This window comes from Triturus cristatus, chromosome 4_2, assembly GCF_964204655.1.
Source record: "Triturus cristatus chromosome 4_2, aTriCri1.1, whole genome shotgun sequence".
NCBI classification, from domain to species: Eukaryota; Metazoa; Chordata; class Amphibia; order Caudata; family Salamandridae; genus Triturus; species Triturus cristatus.
The window spans coordinates 101,153,038-101,175,724 of NC_140586.1; the positions used below are offsets into that span (position 1 = coordinate 101,153,038).

At 43.9% G+C, this 22,687-nt stretch overlaps 1 protein-coding gene across 1 annotated transcript in view; it reads right to left on the minus strand.

The window, feature by feature from the left end:
• LOC146833096 (A.superbus venom factor 1-like) overlaps window positions 1–22,687 on the minus strand; it is a 663,114-nt gene that overhangs the window by 282,748 nt on the left and 357,679 nt on the right. Inside the window, exons 18-21 of the mRNA XM_085600729.1 lie at window positions 22,426–22,537; window positions 8,029–8,114; window positions 7,245–7,390; window positions 6,531–6,740 (exon numbers count right to left, since the gene is read on the minus strand). Coding sequence (XP_085456855.1) covers window positions 6,531–6,740; window positions 7,245–7,390; window positions 8,029–8,114; window positions 22,426–22,537 — 554 coding nt within the window. The remainder of the gene's footprint in view (window positions 1–6,530; window positions 6,741–7,244; window positions 7,391–8,028; window positions 8,115–22,425; window positions 22,538–22,687) is intronic.

Here is a 22,687-nt window from a genome sequence, read left to right on the forward strand (position 1 = left end):
ATGCAACTCTACTCCTCTCTACTGTATGACACACTAGTTCAATCTACTCCACTTCTCCACTCTACACAATTCCCCTCTACACCATTCTATGCCACTCCGCTCTATGGCACCCTAAGCCACTCAACTGTAACACATTCTATGACACTCTATTCCACTCTATGGCACTCCTCTATACAACACTCTTCTCCACTCTATGCCAGTCCACTGTATGACACTCCACAACACTCCTCTCTACCACACTCGACTCTATGACCATTTACTCTATGACACCCTCTTCCACTCTGCTCTGTGAAACTCAACTCAATGAGACTCCACTCCATGACACTCTACTCCACTGTATGCAACTCCCCACTCTACAACACTCTACTCCACCCTAATTCCTTGATAAACACTCTACTCAACTATACCCCACTCAGCGTAACTCAACTCAACATCACTCCATTCTACATCACTCCACTCGACAACACTCTACTTGACAACACTCTACTTGACAACACTCTACTTGACAACACTCCAGTCAACAACACTCCACTCTGTGACACTCTGCTCCACTGTAAATACAAATAACCTTTAAAAAAACATACAAATTCATTGGAAACAACAAAGGTTTAAGAATAGTTATGGCTAGGAAAACGTAATATATTATTTCTACATGAAACCAACTGAAACTACACAAACATTAGAAATTTTAAAGTTATAGTTATAATTTAAGTTATATTTTGCATCCCACCCGGCCCAGCACACTGCTCACTGGGCTGGGCTGTTTCGGAAGAGGAAGAGGAGGAGCTGGCAAGCGAGTGAACGGGCGTCGCAAGTGGCAGTGCAGCGGAGCTGCAGCAGTGGACACCTGAGGCTGCCTGAGCTCTCCTCGAACTAGAGACCGCTTGAGCTCACCTCGAACTACGCTCTACGGACTACAGACTGAGCCCGAAGTCTGAAGTTCGCGCCCGGTGACGGACGCCAACCCCAATGGACCACAGACAACAGCAGGCAGCCTGCAGTAAGGCGTGAGCAGGCTCGATAGGAGTCGGGTGTGGTGAGAGCAGAGGCAGGAGCGCGGCCCCCGCTATCAGTGGCCGCAGAGTGTTGTGCCCGGGTGTGCCCACGGAAGCGGCCCAAGGTTGGGTGTGGCTGGGGCGTCCCAGTGTGCCCTGCTCCTGATCCTTCTTTTGCCATCCCTTCGCCCCTTCCACCCTTCAACAGGGGAAAACAGGGGAAAACCTCTACTTGCAACTCGACTCTCACCTTCAACATCAATTCAGACACCAGATTGGTCGCTGGGTTACTGACAGAGGCTATTGGAGGTCATTAGTGGAGGCTAGTGAACATAGGCCACCAGTCAGTATTACCACCTGTCGCCATCTTCACCAACACCGCCAGCCATCAAAGATCGGGTGTGTCACTGTAAACAACGCCAGTGTGACTTCATAAAAGAACAGGCAGTAGCGGCTGTGTAAGGCAGTATAAGGCAGCATAAGGCAGCATAAGACGTGCGGGCTCTCACCCCATGTAATGAGGTCAGGTCGGCTGCGTGGGACATTGCCACGACCCCAATTAAAGCGGTGGCAAAAGAATGAGGAGAGTATAGAGACAGGGGACGATCTACTGCAAAGCAATCTGAGTAATCCAATAGGAGATAAAGCTCGAGAACTAGCTAATTTAGCAGTATTTTCTTCAACTTCTCCTGCAGACGCTCAATATTCTGGAGTTCATAGCAGGCCCAGTAGCAGGACCAGTCAACCACCCATCACAGGATTCTTTAAGAAGCAACAAACTGTAAATAAAGATAATGGAACAGCAACAGCCGCCTGTGGTGTTAATAGAGATCAGACATCTGAGATCAACACAGCGATCAACACAGCGTTCTCGCATGACCCAGGGTGTATGTTTGATAATGCCCTACTTTGCCCAGAGATTAAAGAAGCCAGCAGTGATCACCAATTATCAGTTAATACCATCCCACCCAAACATTTATGTATCCCGCGCACACAGCAAACAGTAAATGAACTATAACACACCGCTCAACCATGAACAGTGTTCTAATAAATCATGTAATTTCAGATGTCATGAGTCTTGTTATGAATGATATTATTTTGCATTCTATAAGTGCTGTAATATTAAAGGGTATAAGTAGTACATGGGAAGGTGTGAGTTGACAACACTGCACGGAAGTGTGTGTTATATTAATTTTTGGGTAGAGTGTAAAACAACGCTTAAAGTTATAACTATAAGTTTAGAACTTCTAATGTTTGTGTAGTTTAAGTTGGTTTTGTATAGAAATAATAAATTCAGTTTTCTTAACTATAACTAACCCAGAGAGTGACATTGTTGCACTGAATGGAAGGCCAAAACAATCTAAAAGGCACTTCATCCATTGATGCCCTGTTCTCTATGGGTTTCACACAGAGAACTATCTAGAGAGTTTGATCTTTGTATTCAGAAAGACACTGGAGACTACCACTTAGCAGACATGGAATAAAAAATCAGGATATCCATGTCACAATGTTAGATCACACCAGGGATTTTTTTATTTAGGGACGCCAGCATGTGTATGCTAACTGTCAGACCTGGCTCTGACGAGAAATTTACAGATTAGACACTGATGATCTGTGCTCTCAAAGGGCAAACTAGGTGTAATGACAAACCTTAGATCTCCCCTGGGCCAAGGAATGTACCGTCACTTTCCCAGGGAGAAAATATCAGTTCCAAACTTATGGAATATAACATATACACAGCACTTCCTAAGGTGGGCAAACTTTCAACACTCCCCCAAAGGCAAGGCAAGAAAACAATAATTTACACATCACTTGTTCAGGAGTAGCACCAACTTCCTATAACACAATTACCTGCTAGAAGGGAATTCACCCATCCTTCTACAACAGAATACTTGGCCAAGAAGAGTCCACACCTCCTGCTACAAGGAAAAGACGAATTGGTATATCTGGGATGTATTTATTTATAAATAGCACCACACAGTAAGCCAAATGCACCTAACATAGCAGACTCTAACATATCAATAGTATCATTGATATATATATATATGGATATAAGAATCAGAAATCAGAAGGAAAGGAAAGAATTTAGAAAAGAATCAAGAGACAGTTAGTAGCAGAGACACCTCACCTAATTCTCCATCACTTCACCCCACTTTGCTCAAGGGGAGTCCATTGCTTGAACCGGGCGAAAGCTCAGAGGTGACCCCACTTTCCGTGACAACACGTCTGCTTCACGGACGAACTTCCACCGAGCCAGTGTAGACTTCCCTTTTTAATACACATTCAAAACACAGCGAAGCTTCTAGCAAACTCCGCCCCCTAGTTCTCATGAGAGCCAGTACCAGCTTGCTCGAAGGTCACAGAAAGGGGTGATCAGGCCCTCACTGGCTACAAGTCAAACTATGCACATTCCTCTGATAAGAACCAGTTCTCTCTAGTCAGTGAAAGCAAAACATGCCCTCTTCTTCGTGAAGGCACAGAAAGTTAGTTAAGCCATGCACACAAAGGCCCAAAGCAAGATGGAATCAGAAATAGCAAGATGACATGAGACCATGTCAAAGGAGCACCTATAATTCTCATCCACACAACTTACAAGCACCACTGTGCACACAGCAAAGTTTGAAGCAAGGTAAAGTCAGAAGGCAGAATGACATTAGACCACGTCAATGCCAATAGGTCAAAGTCATAATTCACCTAACCCAAATAACATTATACACTTAATCCCTCAGTATACAACATTGAGCACATGTGTGCACCACCACCCACAAGACTGCACCTCAACATCCCACATCTTCTATTCTTGGAAAGACTATTCCACTAAAAGGCAGAAGAAAAGCAGGCATATGCAAACCCATCCTGCATTAAGGCATAACACACTTAAGTCAGTACAGAATGGTGGTGGTCGAGGGTCATCATAGGGTGTCAGACCACAAAAGTGGCTGATTCACAACACTAGGCAAACTAACATTCTTCATAAGGAGGAAGTACAGAAAAGGAGACTTGTATAATGGCTTTCTCCTAGATGTCTTTACTACTATAGAGCTTACGAGAAAACCATTATAAAGGGCACCCTTTCTGTACTACTTCCTCATGAAGAAGGGAGACAATTAGTTATCCTGTGGAGCAATATTACAGCATCTGTATCATTTACAGTTTGGGCTGTTGGTTTATTACACCATGATTGCAACATGTATGAAAAATTACAAATGATGTCCTTTTTCTTCAATACGTAAGTAAATAAGAAGGTATTCTTACTTCAACGGTACATCAGCTAGCTGCTAATAGAGCTAGCTATTCATCTATGAAGTAGCAGAAACCAGATTTAAATGTACCGAACAGGGAGAAGTGAGGACACAGTTGTAGTCAAGCCTGACTTCTAAGTGAAAATTTTACTTATGCTCTTCATACAGAGGCATAGACCAGTATAAAAAGCAACTGTTTGTGGCTCTGCAGACTATGAAATAAGATATTAAATATGGCAAAGCAATTTAGTAAGCCAGGCTGTTTGGAAGAACATCTTCGGACAGAAAATTAAACTCGTCTCCATTTATCCCAGGAAAACATTTCATGGTATTTTAGTTTACTAAGCACGTAACTATTTATAAGATTTAATACTTGAGAAGTATTAACTATTTTTCTCCAATGCTAGTTGGCAAATGGAGTCCTTCCTAAATTTCTTGACAGGGTCCTAACTACTGTTGTACACTCTACCTCCTGTACTCAAAAATGGCAGTGGAGACTTCAGTGAAAACATTTTAAAAAGTTTAAATACCATGCGGGGTACTGGAGGGATAGTTCTACATATTTAAGGTTTGTAAGAGTTGATGACTCTTGTGAACTTAGTAGGGTCGATTCAAAAGGTAAAATGAGACGAAAGTCTAACTTTATGACTTTCATTATTCACAAAGGGCATTTACTACTTGTGAATGCCCTTTGTGAATACCGAAAGTTATAAAGCTGAACCTCTGGTATTCACAAAGGGCATTTACGAGTAGCAAATGCCCTTTGTGAATTCCCAAAAGTCGTAAAGTTAGACTTTTGTCTCATTTTACCTATGTGAATTGGGCGCAATGTATGTTTGTTTGAGAGGAATGTAATTGACTGGAAAAAACTACTGGCCAATCTGGCTGCTCCCATTCCCAGCGAAGGTACTGCAAAAGATCATCAACAAGCAACTCATGACACACCTGGAGCAAAACCAGCAACTTGATGCCTCCCAATCTGGCTTCGCAGCAATCACAGCGCCAAAACCACCTTGATCGCAGCCACAGATGACATCTGAACTCTCCTAGAAACAAGGAGAAACGGCAGCTTGGATCCTCCTCAACCTCTCAGTAGTTTTCGACACCCCATCTCACCACAAACTGATAGAAAGACTCCCTTACATAGGCATTCAAGGTGATGCAGTCAGATGGATCACCTCCTTCTTCACTGGAAGAACCCAGAGGATCCACCGTCCAACTTTCATCTCCAAACCCCCAAGGAAATCACCTGTAGTGTCCCTTAGGACTCATCACTCAACTCTTCAAAGCATCTGTGACCCTGCTGGCCAACATCATCAGATCCCATGGTCTCAACATAATTTCCTAAGCAGACGGCACCCAACTCATTCTCTCACTCACCGACGACCCCATCACCACCAGAAACAACATCCACAGATGCATGACAATTGTCACTGACCGGTTGAAGAACAAATGCCTGCAACCAAACACAGACAAGACAGAAGTATTGATCTTCGGCAACACATGGAACGACTCCTTGAGACCATCAGACCTTGGACTCGCACCCACTCCCTTCGACCATGCCAGAAATCTTAGAATCATCATTGACAACAAGCTCACCATGAAATCACAGATCAACACCATCTCCTCCACCTGCTACCTCACTTTGTGAATGCTACGCAAGATTTTCAAGTACCTACCCCTATACATGAGTTGCACAGTGACAAAGGCCCTCATCATCAGCTGACAAGACTACGGCAACACTCTCTATGTAGGAGTCTCTGCACCACTCCTACAGAGAATTAGACCATACAGAACGTCGCAACCAGACTTATCCTCGGCCTTCCCCGATGAACCCACATCACACCCCACTTCAATCAACTCCACTGGCTCCCCATACAGAAGCGATGCCAATTGAAGCTGCTGACCCACGCCCACAAGGCTCTATACAACCAAGGACCCACCTACATTAAACACCCCCTGAGCTCCCACCAACCATCAAGATGATTAGGCTCCACCTCCCTCTCACTTGCCCATACTCCCCACATCTACAGAAGCGCAAGGCGCTCATTCTCCCACATCACAGCGCAGACCTGAAACAGCCTCCCCATGCAGCTCCAGACCATCACCTTCACTTTCGGAAGTCCGAATAGTCCTCAACACCAGGCTGTTCGAATAAGCCTCTGAGATCTGCAAGTGCCTTGATACCCTACTGGGTGATCAGCTGGGCTTTATAAATCCTGATTGATTGATTAATTGAAATCTTTTACAATTTTGTGTGAAATGGCTATAAATTGTGTGCACGTGAACCTACCACAACTTTTAGCGTCTTCTTCACTCCGTCAGCAATGTAGTTTGAAAAATAAGCCTTCACTTCAATGTCAATCAGACCAGCCTCCAGGGGCACGATGATAAAGGACACAGCACGGGAAGATTTGCCTCTCATCCTCACAATCTGCTGAAATTTCTTCTTTGAAGTGGAAGCGCTGCATAATTTTTCATTGTACAAGAGCTCAACGCGAACCTGAAAAAGATACATGGAGAAGGAGTTATGTGAAAAATGGAGCATGAAGGAACAGACCTTAGACCTGAGCAACTGCATCAATTTCTGCTGGGAAGTCAGCCCACTCAGTATTTTAGGGCACCTACAATTCCCCATATGCAACACTATGGTCTCAAACACACACAAAGTTGTTTGAGAGAGCGCTATACCCTTGCTATGGGAATGAGTGGAGAATTTGTTTAAAGCCTAAAATTATGCCTGTGGGACCAGGAAATCCTAATTCTTATTCTGGTTCTTGACACTTAATCAGATTTTGAGATACTGTGCCAATCTGTTCATCGCACTCCATCTCAGTCTCTTTGTTTGTGATGATTGGGTGCTTAGAAACTGTTTAATTGTCTACAACAAGCACTACATTAAGACTAGATTTGAAAGGAGTAGGGAGCCTAGTCAGAGAAAACCAAATCTAGGATTTAATTCTGAGCTTATTTTTGGGAAACATTTGGATTTGATGTTAAAAAATACCTTAATTTCTTCGTCGTCTTCATTGTAGTTATAAAGCACAGCTCGGATTTCCACCTGTTCGTTCCTGACGGCAGAGTAAGGTAGACGCAGGTCAATAAAGTAGTTTTTGAACACAGTGATTTCATATGGATCGGCCACACATATCCCTGCAGCGAAAGAGGTTCACAGTCACTGTGTTAAAAAACATAGAAATGCCTTTTTCAAAAGACTCTGAAGTTTTTTCTATGTAATGGTAAGATTTATTTTAGAACTTACATTTTATATAAAAAAATAGACGTTTAACAACATATTCCCTGAAATGTTGGTATTTAAACTTATTTGATGGAAAATGAAGCAAGATCCCAAACAACAGAAGACTTTGTCCCTCCTTAATAGTCAGGTGGTTAATACTGCAGCTAGAAGTCCTAGTACTGCAGGATACGGTAAGTACTACTGCGACATGGGAATGGGGAATAACAGCAGAACATGGTATTTGCACAACGATTCCTGCCTGATTTCCCTGAATTAGTTTATTTTTCTCCGTATAAAGTTAATTTGCTTTCCACAGGCAAAATGTGCTGGAGGTAAAGAACCTAAAGGAGTGATTTTTCCCACTGCACTGTATTCCTGATTCAAAAATACACTCCTGGTTATGGCTGACTCTGGAATATTGTAAATCCAGAACAAGAGTAAACTATTCCAAACATATGACTTTCAGGCAGATTCCATACTTGAAATTTAAAGTTGTGACAGGTAAATAACCTTTTGTCAACCTTTGCATTTCCACCATAGACCCGGTACTCACCCTTTCCGGCTGAAAGGCTGACAGCAAGAACTTCCCAGGTGGTGATGGAATCCTTCAGGAACATTTGCAATGTTTTACTGGAGAGTCTAAAGAGAAACACAGTGATATTCAGTGTGAGCTGATAGTGGAGATGGAGACAAGTCATTTGCCTAAATGTGGAAAGAACAATTGAAGTGCGAATAATAAAAGCTAAGGTCTAAAATAGGAGTAGCCTAAGAGCAGTAGTGCAAGTAATGTTAGAGCAAAGATAAATAGAAGGTAAGGACTGTCTAGCGAACAGATTTGGTGTGATGAGAAAGATTAAGTACACCCACAGTCAAACGTACATTGGTGTATGCCAAGAATATGATATGCTACTTTAATTATGTGTACACTCTTTAAATTGATTTTATCTAACGTAGTTACTTTAATAAATGGGCATGATTTATGAACTCACAAAATTTCAACCACAGAAAAATAATGTGATGTTACGCACTAGTAAGATGACCCATGTTAACAAGATACTGCATGTAACTTCATCAGGCAATTGTTCTGAAAAGCTCTGAAATTGTTTAGGCTGTGAAGTTTCAAACTAAAGCTAACAACTATGAAACAAAATGTGCTCCAGAGAGAGAATGCTTGAAAGTTCCCAGTTCTGAAGTTCAAAAATGGATGGCCTGAATATCCATATATGAGGGGATGTATTTCAAGGTGGATAGAATTGTCTAAGCATGTCATTATGCATAAAGAAATGTATGGCTCTGGCCCTGAGAAAGTGCTTGCAGGCTTGTTTATCATTTAGATGATCAATGCATGTACTTAAAGAGCAAACGTCTTGGCGGTCCCCATCTCATCATCCCATTTTATTTGCCACAATTAACTAGGCCTTTCATATATAGAAGATTTTATTAAAGCCTGACTTCCCTTACTGTGGTTAGCAGTGTGGAAAATAAGGAGGCTAGTCTTAAGAGAGATATTATTAAAGACTGTCTCAGTGGTAACAAGGGTCTCACAATCCCCTGGTTAACAGGAGTCGAAGCAGGTCTTTGCAAGATTGGCTATCAGCATGTATTTTCGGACCCTGAGCACTCCACTGGTATTAGCTAAAAAACATCTTCAGCAAGCTTTGTATGATTTTGCTCACACTGAAAGAATGATTACGGAGACGAGGAAGTTGACTGTGGTAGCCTTTTTTTAAATGACAACAGATAGCTCAGTTACAAGATATCTGTTTGGACAAATGGGTTGGTGGAGGCGTAGGGCCGGAAAAAATCAAATACCTACTGTGCTTCCCTCTGGGTTTTCAAAGAAATCTTGATCTGACACCTTGCCCCTGTGATGGGAGATCAGGGCAAACCACACTGCATTTCCTATTTTTATGTGGCTTTTATTGACTGTACAATAAGCAGGTCTTACTTCCCCTCATAAAGAGACGTAATATTAATGATTTTAAGGTAGCTTTTAATATGTTATTTCAACTTTCAGATGAAGAGGTTCATGTAGGCACTTTTTTGAGAACAGCAGTGCAAGCCCGTAGCCCTATGAATACCGATCAATCTGGATTTATTGATTGTGCTGCTAAGAGTTGTGATTGCACTGAAGACTAAGATCATTAAAAAAAAAATGGTTTTATACATTGCATATTACTATGTATTTATTTGCTTTAATTGTATGTGTCTGAGCTTTTATGATACTTTGTGTACCCGAATAGAGTTTTTGAACTTGAAACTTTTTTAGGAGAGGGGGGGGGAGTTTTATATAGTGCAAACTCGACCCGAAGGTATCAGAGCACTTTACATGTGCACCAGTTGCGTTACAGAAGGACACATTCATTTTGTGAGGCATGGGGAGATTAAGTTATTAGCCCAGAATCACAGTATGCAGAGCGTCCCTGCTGAGACTCGAACCCAGTTCCTCAGCTTCGAGGTCAACCGCTCTAGCCGTTTGGCCACATCCTTGACAACTTGATCTTTAAAGAACAAACGTCTAGTGTCATCATAACAAAAACGTCTTCCAATTCTATGTTCTCTAGTTTGGTCAAAAATTCTTTCATGTCTTTAATATAGGATCGGAGAGTACACGCTAAGGGCCCGATTCACGAAGGTGAACTTAGACCTGAAGTCTAAGTTTGGACTTCAGGTCCAAAGTTACACTTCAGGTCTAAATTTGGACTTCAGGTCTAAGCATTTGGCCTGATTCACAAAGGGCCTCGGCACTCGTGGTGGGATCCCTGCAGTCATAGGGGAGTCTCCACACTGGAAGTAGAATCTGCACAATGAGAAGTCTCATTGCAGACACTCCATCTCGAGTGTGGAGACTCCCCCACGACTGTGGAGCGTCCGCAACGAGTACAGAGGCACTTTGTGAATCAGGCTCTTAGACTTTAAGTGAAAACTTAGACTTTGGGTCTAAACTTAGACTTTACATCTGAAGTTAGACTTCTAATCTAAAATTAGACTTTAGGTGTAAGCTTAGACTGTAGGTCTAAACTTAGACTTCAGATCTAAAGTTAGACATTAGGTCTAAAGTTAGACTTCAGGTCAAAGTTTACCTTTGTGAATTGGGCCTGACGTTTCTAAGAAAATGAACTACATACTTAGATGCTTGCTTGAGAGCGCTTCATCTGGAAGAAACTATAGGTCTGCCAGGGAGGTTAGTTGGGTTTTAAGTACCTTGGGAAGCAGGTAAAGAACAAACATGACAGGTATGTCAATCCTCAAATACTAAACCTCCTCCTTCTTAAGTAATCCCATATCCCTCTAATTTTCCAACATTCTCCAAAATATGACAATTTTGTTTACGATGACACGGGATGCTTGTTCATTATTTGCATGCATTGATCATCTAAATGGTATACAAGCCTGCAAGCACTTTCTCAGGGCAGACCCATACATAATGCACATAATGACATGATAACAGAGCTGCAAGACTATTATCTGACCAACAAAATGTTTTTGTTTGATGGTACCTTTTACTGTCAGCTTAACGGGATTGGCACTTGTCTCATCCCCAGCAACAGCAATCTTTTCATGGGTTGGTGGGAGGAACAGGTGTGCACTGCTCCAGACATGGCTGAGGAAATGGCACATGCCATATGGTGGCTCAGATTTATAGATGATTTATTTATCATTTGGAAAGGCATGGAGGAGGTATAAACTCAAATTGGACTTTACTTGTACCAAAAGCAATAAAAAGTTTTATAGAAAACCTACAGGTAACAGTTTGCCACATTGTAGGAAGTTGGCTCTGTACATACTATGCCAAATTAAGGTATAGTGTGCACAGAGTCCAGTGGATACACAAATGCATACAAAGGTAAAAGCAGATAACACCTTACTCTTTATTTGTGGTAGTGTGAGAGTGCAGTAAGGCTTTTTCAGAGGGTAGTGTTAAGCATTTATTGTACACACTCAGGCTGAACTCAGACCAATTGTTTGTACAAAAAATATTTCTTTAGTTGAATTTTATTTTTATAAACAAGCAGAACTTGGTACAGGTAAGTAAAATGTTACTTTTCAAAACAGATTGATCAGCATATGCAAGCTGGATTAAATTGACTTTGTTACAGGTTTGTAAAACAGTTGATATTTGTAATTGCTCTGTGATTCCTTTATATATTACTCTTGAGAGTACTTTTTAGATAACTTTTTCTACACAGTGTGGTATGCCTAGATATCACACCGGGACATTTCCTAGACTAAGGTAAGTAAATCACTTTGACAGTAAAACACAGTTGCTTAGGTTTCCATAAAAACACAACTCAACACTTAGAACTTTTTCAGAGGAAAAACAGTCCATGCAATCCTATGGAGGAAAATATGGTTATCGGTTTGCAGGAAAGCAATCGGTCTTGAGGGTTGAGTTTCTGGGGTTAGAACAAAGTTTCCCCTGGGTCAAGGATGCACTCAAAGAGTACCCTCAGCGGCACTAGGGCGGCTGGGTGCAGAGTCCTGAGGCCCAATTTTAGCCTAGGGGGCTAGGAGGCTGTCGGTTGGTGGCTGCTCTTGGGCAAGCCACTGGGTTGTGGAAGCAAAGCTCCTAGAGTTAAGCTAAGGGCATAGGGGGATCTGAGTTACCACACAAGGTGCACCCACAGGGGCACAGGGGTGGCCTGGTGCAGGGTGCTGATTTGGCATCAGGTGCCCTGTTGTTTTCAACGGGAGATTTCTGGTCGGAACAAAGAGATCAGAGATCACTAGATCCCAGGTCAGGTTCACTGGGGGGACCTCCTCGTGTTGTTGGGCCACTCAAACTCGGGCCATGGGCATCGGGTGCAGAGTGGATTTGGCCGGAGCCAGTCTGGTTCTTGATCAGGTCAACAGAGTCATTGCAGGGAAGGCAGGGTAGGTCCTCTGGGTCCTGGGGGGGCTGCTGGACACGCCCGGATTCCGCTGGAGCCGGTTTAGGTCAGAACAGGCCGGTAGGGCTAGGGTCAAGGCAGTTGGTGTTTTCCTCGTCTTCCTTTAGCACAGCTCTATGGGCCTTCTTCTTCTGGCTTGTCTAAGGAGGCAAGGTTCGAGGTCGCCCTTAAATACTAAGTTTCAGGTAGGTACAGGTTGGGACCAATGGGTCCCTTTCTTGGGGGGGTACACCCCCTATTAATCCACCCTTCAGTGGGAGGGGGACATAAGCCTCACTCTGGTTGGCTGGGTCCCCCTATCTTCAAGATGGTGGGTGTAGGAAAGTAGGATTTGCTTCTTATGGTTACCTCCACTTTTTGCTGATTGCACCCACTGTTTTTGACTAGTCTGGCTGGGATACTGCTAATCAGGAACCCAGCCTATCTGCTTTCTCCTCTAAAACTGTAAAACTTGTACTAGGTACACTCCAGATTGGATACTGGGGTACCCTTATCAGTCCCTAGTATATGGTACACATGTACCCAGGGCATAGTTACCCCAGAGGCCTCCCATGGGCTGAAGCATGTATTAAGCCACCTCTAAGAGGCCATGCAAAATGGAACTACAGGACTGCCATTGCAGCCTGTGTAAGCTGGGGTTTGCACCACTTACGAAATATATAGGTTTACTATATCTATACGTCACTACAATTAAAAAATCAGTCACCCCTATAGCAGGCCTTATCAATCCTGAAGGCAGGGTGCTGGGTTTTACGTGAGAGGGTGCTCCTGCATGAGCAGAGCCCCTCTGCAGCCTTCGGAGACCATTCTCCCGGGTTGTCTGTGACACAGCCAGACATATAGGTAGAGGTGCATTATATGCTTGCGTAAAATGCTATCTTGAAGATGGCTGCAACAAAATATGCTGTGTTTGGTATCAAACACCTTCAAATCATACCTCCACACCAGTAACTGGTGTGGGAGGTATGATTCCCCCCTTCTGAAGCAAGCTTCGTTGGGTCCCTAGGTCTACCGGTACCAGCTTTCTCGACCCGGACAGCACAAAATGGTTGCTGCCAGCCAGACACACATTTCTGCCCTCCTGCTGCTGAGCCAAGCTCGAGCACCGGAAGGAAGAACAATAGGCATCCTGTCACAGGGAGGTGTGATCACCTTCCAGACAGGATTTAGTGTATTGGGGCTGGGCGGGTGCACTGTCTCAGTGCCAAAAAGTCTGCACGAGGGGCACATTTGGTGTCTCTGTGCATAGTCCAGCTCAAACCAGTTCTGGGAGCCATTGGCTCCTGCTCTGGCGCAAAACTGGACAAAGGACATGGGAATATCCTCCCCACTGTCCCGACCCTCCCCTTGGAGGATCCCCTGAATCTGTCCAACCCTCTCCCGTGGGTACAAAAAGGGATAACTGACTACAGGACATTAGATTTTACATGGACAAGATTCTGAACAAGAAACCACTGACCTTCGACCGTCTGGACACGCTGGACTTCGTTGGACTTCGACTGGGCCCGACTTCGTCTCCCACTCCGTCCAAAGCCTCGTCTGTGTTTGTGCTCCATACAGGCTCCATGCAGGACCCTGTGGAACTCCAAGACAATTGAAGAATCTCCCTTGGGGTGAAGGAGTCACCCCCCTGCATTCTCAGGCACCGTAACGCATCTGACCGGTCTGCTGATCCTGAGTTCCTGCGGACTACGAAGGCTCCAGCAACACAGGAGGTGGATTCCGAAGGTCTCAGAGGTCAAGCTGCTCTCTCCCCAAGCTTCAGGCCAGTATCCCTCGTGGGAACTGCATAACCCGTACCTCTGTGCGCCTTGTTCATTTGCAGCTGCACATGCTTGTTGGAACGCAACAATTCTGTGCATCGGGCTATTTGTAGCCCTGACCCCAGCGCACATTTTCTACAAGGGAGTCTGGCCTCCTTGCACTCTGTGCCCTGCTAGCTGTTGTTCTGTGAAACTGCCTGAGGTCCCCTCCCGACTCCTGTGCCTCCGGCCTGTGGGCTGTCTTGAGGGTCAACACTGCTTTTCTTGGGCTTCCTTTGTTGCTTCAGGCCTGCCCTGACTCCCCTTGCTGTGGTGAGTCTCCTGGTCCTTGCTGGGCCAGATCGAAATCAATCTATCATCTTGACCATCTTCGTTGGTTGCCGCTGCCAAGGCTTGTTGGTGCTCCCGTCAGACATCGACCCTTCAGCACTCGACATCCTTCGTAGAACAGCTTGTGTCCGGCTCCTGGTCATCCTAAGACATCTCCTGGTCCCTGCAGCAGAAGAGTCAAGAACCCCTTCATCGCACCTGAAGCACCCGACATCGGTGGGCATTTGTCTCCCAAGCCCCTGGTCACTCCTGAGTGACCCAGACTCTGTCCCCTCTGCTTTCAGGTTCCTTTCTTCAAGAATCTACGTGTGGATTCCACCGGACATTCTTCTTCCTTCCAGCAGTGGCATTTCTTTGAGGTCTTCCATGGAGAACGACGATGATTTCCAACATCACTTCAAACCTATGCACCCAGCTTCCCTGGGATAGGTAACTCTGGTATTACTGTATCCATGGGTGGAGTGGCTCTCCAACCTTCTAAGTTCCAAGGGGTTTCCTCGTAATCCACTGGGAAGGGTCCTTATTCTTTAACTCTTCAACCACGACTCTCCCATAGAGTTGTACAGAGCACGCAATCGTGTTCCACTCTGCACCCGTCCTCCGTGGGGTCCCTATGTACTCACCTTGGGTGGTTGCTTGGGATCCCAGCAATTGTACACCTCCTAGACACTGTCTTGACTCGAGTCGTGGTTCTTATACCACTATTTTAGTATATGGTTTGGTCTCCCCCTGGAGCCCACTGTGTATTGTGCTACTTACACAGTGGGGACTGAGAGTTGTGCTTTGCCTCGCCTCCTTCACCTGAGGGGTGGAGTAGGCAAAGGAGGACACACCTCTCCTCCTATCTTGGTTTTCCAGCCGATTCTCCCCCTCCAAAGTGGGAATTAGACCCGGTGGGGGCCAGATGCTGGGAGCAGTAAAAGACAGGGTCAGCTAACAAAGGCAGCACGCCTTTAAAGGTTCCCCTTCTTGGACCCTGCCCATCCTGGGGGAGGAGGCTTGATACCTCTGCCCAGGATGTGCTTTCAGAATCATGTCTGGGGTGGCAGCTGGCAAGCAGCCACTCCAAAGCACCAGAGTTAGGTCGTTTTTCAGAGGGCATCGCTAAGATGCCCTCTGAGTGCATTTGCCATTAAATCCAACACAGGCATCAGTGTGGGTTTAATAGGCTGAGAAGTTTGATACTAACTTCTCAGTCTTCAGTAAAGCTATTGTGGAGTTCGGGGTGCCAAACTCCCAGCCCATGGTTTAAAAGGGCTTCACTGCACTTACAAACCTGAGAATGGCACAGGTACTGCAGGGGCCCATGGCTCATGCCACTGTGCCCTCACCTGGGGTATAGTGCACCCTGCCTTAGGTCTGGCTGTAATGTCTGCTAGAGGGATGACTGACCTATTCTACAGACAGAGTTTTGGGGGGCATTGCACACAGGGAAGTGTGCCATGTCGACTTGTAGATTTAGGGCTTTCCCCTGGCACACAGACTGCACTGGCAGTGTGTATGGGTCAGGGGAGGAGTCTCTGAGGGTGGCAAAAAATATGCTTCAGCCCTCAGAAACTTACTCTGGCTATAAGGCTCTTGGTGCCCCTGGCACGTTTTACATGGAACGTATATGTCCCCGTGATCGTAAGCTCCCTCCCCCATGGCTATGAGATATACCGACTAGACAGAATAGGTAAAATTGGAGGTGGCATTGCCATCATTTGTAAAGCGCTTCTGGCTTGTGCTATCACCCACCGTAAGATTGCCAACTGCGAAACCTTTGCATTTAGATTGTCCCTTACCCCGACCACCTCTTTCTCAGGCAGTCTCATCTACAGGCCGCCAGGGGCCTGCACGCCTTTTTTGGAGGCGACTCCGGACATTCTGGCTGGGCTGTTGATTGAGAAAAGTGCCTTTACTGTACTAGGCGATTTCAATATTCACTTGAACGATCAGACTGGTTTACAGACCTTGAAGCAACCGCCCCACCAGAAATAGGGGACCTGGAGCAAGCGCAAAAAACTGGTCAATCTAGTTGAATGGAACGGTGGCAAGGAATTTTAGGAAACCAGGGCCAACAAATCCAACAGGTCGTAATGGTTTAGCCCTGAGCTGGTGGCCCAAAAGAAAAGCTGTAAAAAACTAGAGAGAAGTTGGAGGAAGATGTACGCCCCCGAGCTCAAGCTAGCATACAAGGCAGCCATCCGACTATACCATAAGAACATCAGGAAAGCACAAGCAGTCTTCTATGAAGAAAACATAAAGAGGGCCTCAAACTCCTCGAAGGAGCTGTTTAAGATTGTTAAATCACTTACAACAGTTGATTCAGGTGCCCACTTCTCTCAACACTCAATAGAGAGGTGTAATGAGCTGGCCTCGTTTTTCAAGAATAAGGCTGAGATGATTTATAGTTCACTTCACTCGAACACAAGGCAAACCTCAGTTGTAACTAATGACCAGAAAAACAGTCAGGTACTCCCTATTAGCATCAAGCAGGCAATATCTCTTTCTCCCCCTGCTATGTTTTCATTTCCTATGCTAGGAGAGGAACAAGCAGGTTCCCTTCTACGGAACATTAAATCAGGGTCCCCTATAGACCCTGCCCTGCCCCACATTCTCGCTCAAGGTGGGGACTGTGTCTTAACTCAACTTACCAGCCTCATCTCCCTCTCTCTTGAAAAGGGGATAGTGCCTAAAGAGTGGAAGGACGCCATCGTAAAACCATTGCTGAAAAAACCTCAGCTAGACTCCATGGTCATGGCAAATTATCGCCCAATTTCACGCCTGCCCATTTTGGGAAAGATCGCAGAGAAACATGTGAATAGTGCGATCTCACAGTTTCTGGAAGAGCACTGTCTTTTACATCAGACCCAGATGGGTTTTCGGCCAGAGCAAAATACGGAGTCAGCTCTACTCATTGTCATCGGAAAATTAAAGAGCATATTAGATCAGGGAAGGACCGCTGCTATTGTGTTATTAGATCTTAGCGCAGCATTTGACACGGTAGACCACAAAATCCTGTTATCGGAATCAAAGGCACAGCCAACCAATGGGGTACCTCGTTTTTGAGCGACAGGCCCTTTCAGTGCATGTAGGTCGGCTTCCTGTCAGATATCCTCTCAGCTCCATGGGGAGTACCTCAGGGCTCCTCCCTGAGTCCAACTCGCCTTAATGTATATTTGAGCCCATTAGCCCACATAGTCCAGGAGTTTTGACTCTCCATTGTGTCATATGCCGATGACACCCAATTAGTGGTGTTAATAGCTGACTTCCTGAACCCCGACCATAAGCAACGTACCCCGTGTCTGGAGAGGATAGGGACATGGATGGCGGACTGCAGCCTTAAGCTGAATGTGGACAAAACTGAGCTTATGATCCTGGGTGGCAATTCTAACCCTCGGTTAGAGATTCCTTGGCCAGCCACCTGGGTTCTTTCCTCAACCTCTAAATGCGCCATAAAAAATCTGGGTATGTGGCTCGATCAGAATTTAACGATGGATACGCAAGCCAAAAAGCTGGCGGGCACATGCTTTGGCATCCTTCGGATGCTCAGGAAAATCCTTGGCCTACTCCCAGAGAAATCGAGAAGGACGGTGGTGCAAGCCTGGGTTGTATCTAGACTCGATTATGGAAACTCACTATACCTCGGATCACCCAAATATGTCACCAACAGGCTACAGGTTGTACAGATTTCGGCAGCTTGACTGCTTCCTAATATACCCAGGAATCAGTCAGCTAGAGCATCCCTTAGAGAGCTACACTGGCTTCCTGTCCACACCAGGATCAAATTTAAGTTTCTTCGCCTGGCACATAGAGGGAGAGGTTTGACCATGCTGCGAACCCTGATCTCCCACTACTCACCTCGCCGCTGTCTTAGATCAGGGTCGAATTTTCTGATGAACACCACCAGAATTAAGAGGTCAAGGTGGGGTGGAAGATCGTTCTCACATCTGGCACCCAAACTCTGGAACAGTATGGACCCAGAGCTGCGATTGATCGGAAAACGAACAGTCCTTTAAAAAGAAACTTAAAACCTGGCTGTTCCCTTAACTCTCGTTCCAGATAGCTTCCCTTACCTGTTATAGCGCTGGAATGCCTGCGGGTAGCCATACACTCTATAAATCCCTAAACCTAAACCATATGTAGGCCAGAGGAGTGACAATGTGGGAGCAAAGGTACAGTTTTGGGTAAAGAACACAGGCCCTGGGTACCTGATTAGCAGGAACCCAGGGCACACTTAGACAAGAAGCATCAAACATCAGGTAAAAAGTGAGGGTAACCATGCAAAAAGAGGCACTTTCCTACACACATGCCCTCAGTAGTCACCCGAGACTCTGAAATGGAGTATTCCATTTGGGGAGCTATTGAGAGACAAAATAAATTGCAGAAGTGATGAGGCATATCTACAGGAGCAGAAAATCATGATTTCTATGTGCAAAGAGAAAGGGGACTCATAGTGGGTTTTGGAGCGAGCAGTTGAGAAGGTCAGTACTAGAAGCAGAGATTTGTTCCTCTTTCAAGGCCATAGAGAAGGGAGGAAAAGAAGGAAGACAACCAAAACCAGGATAATTACAACATACAGTGGTGATTTTAGGAAGGTTGGTCAGATACTGGGGAGAAACTGGAGAATTCTAGTCAGTGATCCCATTATAGGGGCATATGCTTGATAGCAAACTTAGTGTCACCTATAGGAAAGTGACAATTGCTGCGAGACCTCTTGGTCAAAGGGCGATATAACCATAAAAAGGAGGATAGGTTGACCTCAAAAGCTTTTACTCCTATGGTAAATGCAAAGTTCATAAAATTGCTCTAGTAAGGAAGAATTCCCTTTACCCAAAGGCAAGGGTACCATGACCATTAGACAGTTTCTCATATGCAGCTCTGATTATGTTATTTATGCTCTGTAATGCCGTGCAAGAACAAATATATAGGGAGTACTATACACCTGGCAGAAATCAGAGTTCTTGAACATATGAGAGCCATTGACAACATGGATGCCTATTATCCCATGGCTAGGCACATTCAAGAGATGCACGCAAGTGACAGGAATTTACTGTCACATTACATCTTAGAGCAGGCCTCCAAATCTGGTATTGGGGAAACATCATTGATGTAGAAATCAGGGTCAAAATGGGTGGAATATGGAAGAGGAGCTATGGATACATTTAGAGGAAGGTTACTCTGATGTCATCTTTTGATATGCTATACTGTTCCTGTTTTTTATTGACATGTACACATATTTTTATTTGCAGGGGAAAAGGAAGGGTTTCACTTCGAAGTGAGGTAGTGCTGATGACTTTGAACCCCTTACCCTTCACTTCACAGGGTGTTGGAATTGTACCACAGATAAGAAAAAATCACGCGTGTCACTGTTCAAAATTTGTATTGATTTATCAAGGCTCGATTGCTAAAAATCATGGGTTTTGTGCTGACAATATTGGGGTTTATTATTTGTTCTACCTCCAATAGATAACTCTAATGCACTGCACTTCTAGGAAATCCCTTGTCTGTTTTGTTTTTTTTAAGTTTGTTGTCTTTAATATAGGTGTAACTCGTGAAAGAGGACACATACTAATTATGACATCACACTCAAGGGTTACTTCTGCATATTACATGTTTTGTATTGACTCTTGTCTGCATCGGGGCAGCGATATGGTTAATTGTGTAAGGCATAAATTTTCTGATAGATGATATTAGTGCAAAATATTCTGTAATGTTATGGTAAGTTCAAAAGTTTTCATGATATTGTGTATGCATTTGCTCTGTTTCAAGATGGCACCCGATACATGAGTCTGTTGTTTAAGCCTGACAATTTATTACAGTGGTATTTTTTCTGCTTGTCATATGATCAAGGCCGCAATGGCCAAACTCCGTCTTCTCCGTGTTTGTAATAAATGATACAGTGGCACTTGAGTCATTCTGAGTGAGTGTTTCTCTATTTGGCAATTTTGTGTAGTTGGATGAATATTACACTGGATGATCCTCCAGCATTCAACGCTCCAAACTCAGGGACATTTGGCAACAACTGGAACCCAAGAGTCCAAAATGTGTATATATGTTTGTGTGTGTATGTGTGTGGGTGAGTGTGTCTGTGTGTGTGTGCATCTTCAAGGTTCGTAGATGTGGAGTTAGGAATAGTATATCTATATACACTTGCCTTTTGATATTTTGTCACTCGATGTTCTGTTCTTGATTTTCTTGTAAAACAATATTCTAGAGGTCGATATTTAGTAGTACAATAGGGGAGAGGATACAGAGTAGGGCAATGTACGTGGGCATGCTATTAAGTATAATAGCTTAAGTGTGTTTTTCCTTGCTGTTATGTTATGTTATGGGAAATTTGTAAAGCGCACATACACCAACAGGTCTTTTGGTGCCGAGTTTAGTACCATCACAGAAGTTGTAACTAGTAATAGTCTTGAGTGAAGAGCCAGGTTTTCAGTTTTTTCCTGAAACACATATAATCAGTTGCCTTTCTAATCTTGATCGCATGGAGTTCCAAAGTTGGGGGCCCAACTTGGAAAACCTCGAACCGCCCATTCTTTTGCGCTTAAATCTGGGGACTATGCTATCTAATGGGGAATAGTTAAAAAGCTAGGCATTCTCATAAAGTGACTTAGTTCTGATATTGAAAGGTTGATCTTATCAATAGAATATGACAAATCACAAACTAAGCAATGTTTACATTTGACTTGATTGTACCTGGCATTGCGTGGACATTATTAATTCCAATTGTAATTGTGTGATTTGTTGCAATAACCAGATGTTTAAATAAACAATATTATGACTACTAGAAACTCCATAGCATGCCTGATGGCAGGGCTGCCAAAAGGAGTTATGTCCCTCAATTATGTAGCAGTTGTACATTCAAATGTAAAGGTAATTTAACTCAGGGTTTACGAAGTCACTGAAAATTGATTGCGTGGTAGTTTTGTGGGGAAAAAAGATTTTGCAACAGAATTTTCTCAAAAATTATTTCATGGAGTAGATTTGTTCTTTTGCACATTTTTCAAACTACAACCTTCTTTTGAGCTGACATTTTCGCACTCTATTTCTTTCGATGTTTTGGAACCTATTTGAAGATGAAAGATTTGTGAGGTTTAAAAAAACTTTGTAAACCTGCAGTGCAAACATTTCTGAATTATGTCTCTTGTGGTTAACAAATGACTAATCAAGGCACTTTATCAGTGAGGCATTTTTATTGTAGAAATATAATATGGAAAACTAAAAGTATAAAGATTGAAGGCACCAAAATCTCATACCCAAAATTGTTATTTACATTGTAAGCAACCAATTTTCATATTCCATCCCATAATGGACAGACATTTAGATTTTTTAAACATCTGTTTATTGACACAAATGTACTTATTCTAGTATACTTTGGGCCATTTATTCTGGAATAGGAACACTGATTGCTTACAATAATTTAGAAACCAATATTGTGGGGATTGCACTAAAGAGACAAGCTATTTAAATCCACAAAGTCCTGAATGTGTTTGTCCAGGCACTAATACTCCTCAAAAACAATGAGGGGAGATGAGGCACAGTTGGAATTTGATATGATGTAAGGGAAGGAGACAGGTGATTTGGTAAGCTGGGGTGGACGCTATGGCCGACATGCCTCATGTACTCGTGTCCCCCTGCATATTGATAATGTCCTTGTAAGAAGGATAATGTAGAATAGCGAAAAGTCAACAAAGACATTATTTTGAAACAAATCTTGCAAGCAATTTTGATATTGACAGGCAGAAAAGTAGGTTGATCTGTTGGTTCATCCAAGAAAACATGTTGTATACAGTAAGAGACAAATTGAAATAAATGTAAGTTTTGAAAATTTGGCAGCCCTGCCTGTGACCTTTGGTCACGAAAGGAAGTGACTTGCTGCATGCAGAGCCCACTGTAACTGACAGAAACTGTGTGCACCCATTTGAAGTTGATGTATTGCTGATTAGTAGATGACTTCTTAATACAGAGCAGTCTTACCCATTCTCATCCGGAGAATCCACCAGCTGCTCCACTTTCCAGAGCCAGCTCTCTGGAAACTCGGTCCTGGAGGTGATATCTTCATCCGATAAGTATCCTTCTTCAATGTCGCCTAGAAGAATAAAATAAAGGTGGCCTAGAAAAGGCTGAACAGCAAACATCCGATTTATTATCTCTTCCATTGTGTTTAAGGATGTTCAGCTTTCTTTCTTTAGGGTCACGTGCCCAAATTCAAGTACTTGCCATCTTTTGAAATTTGATG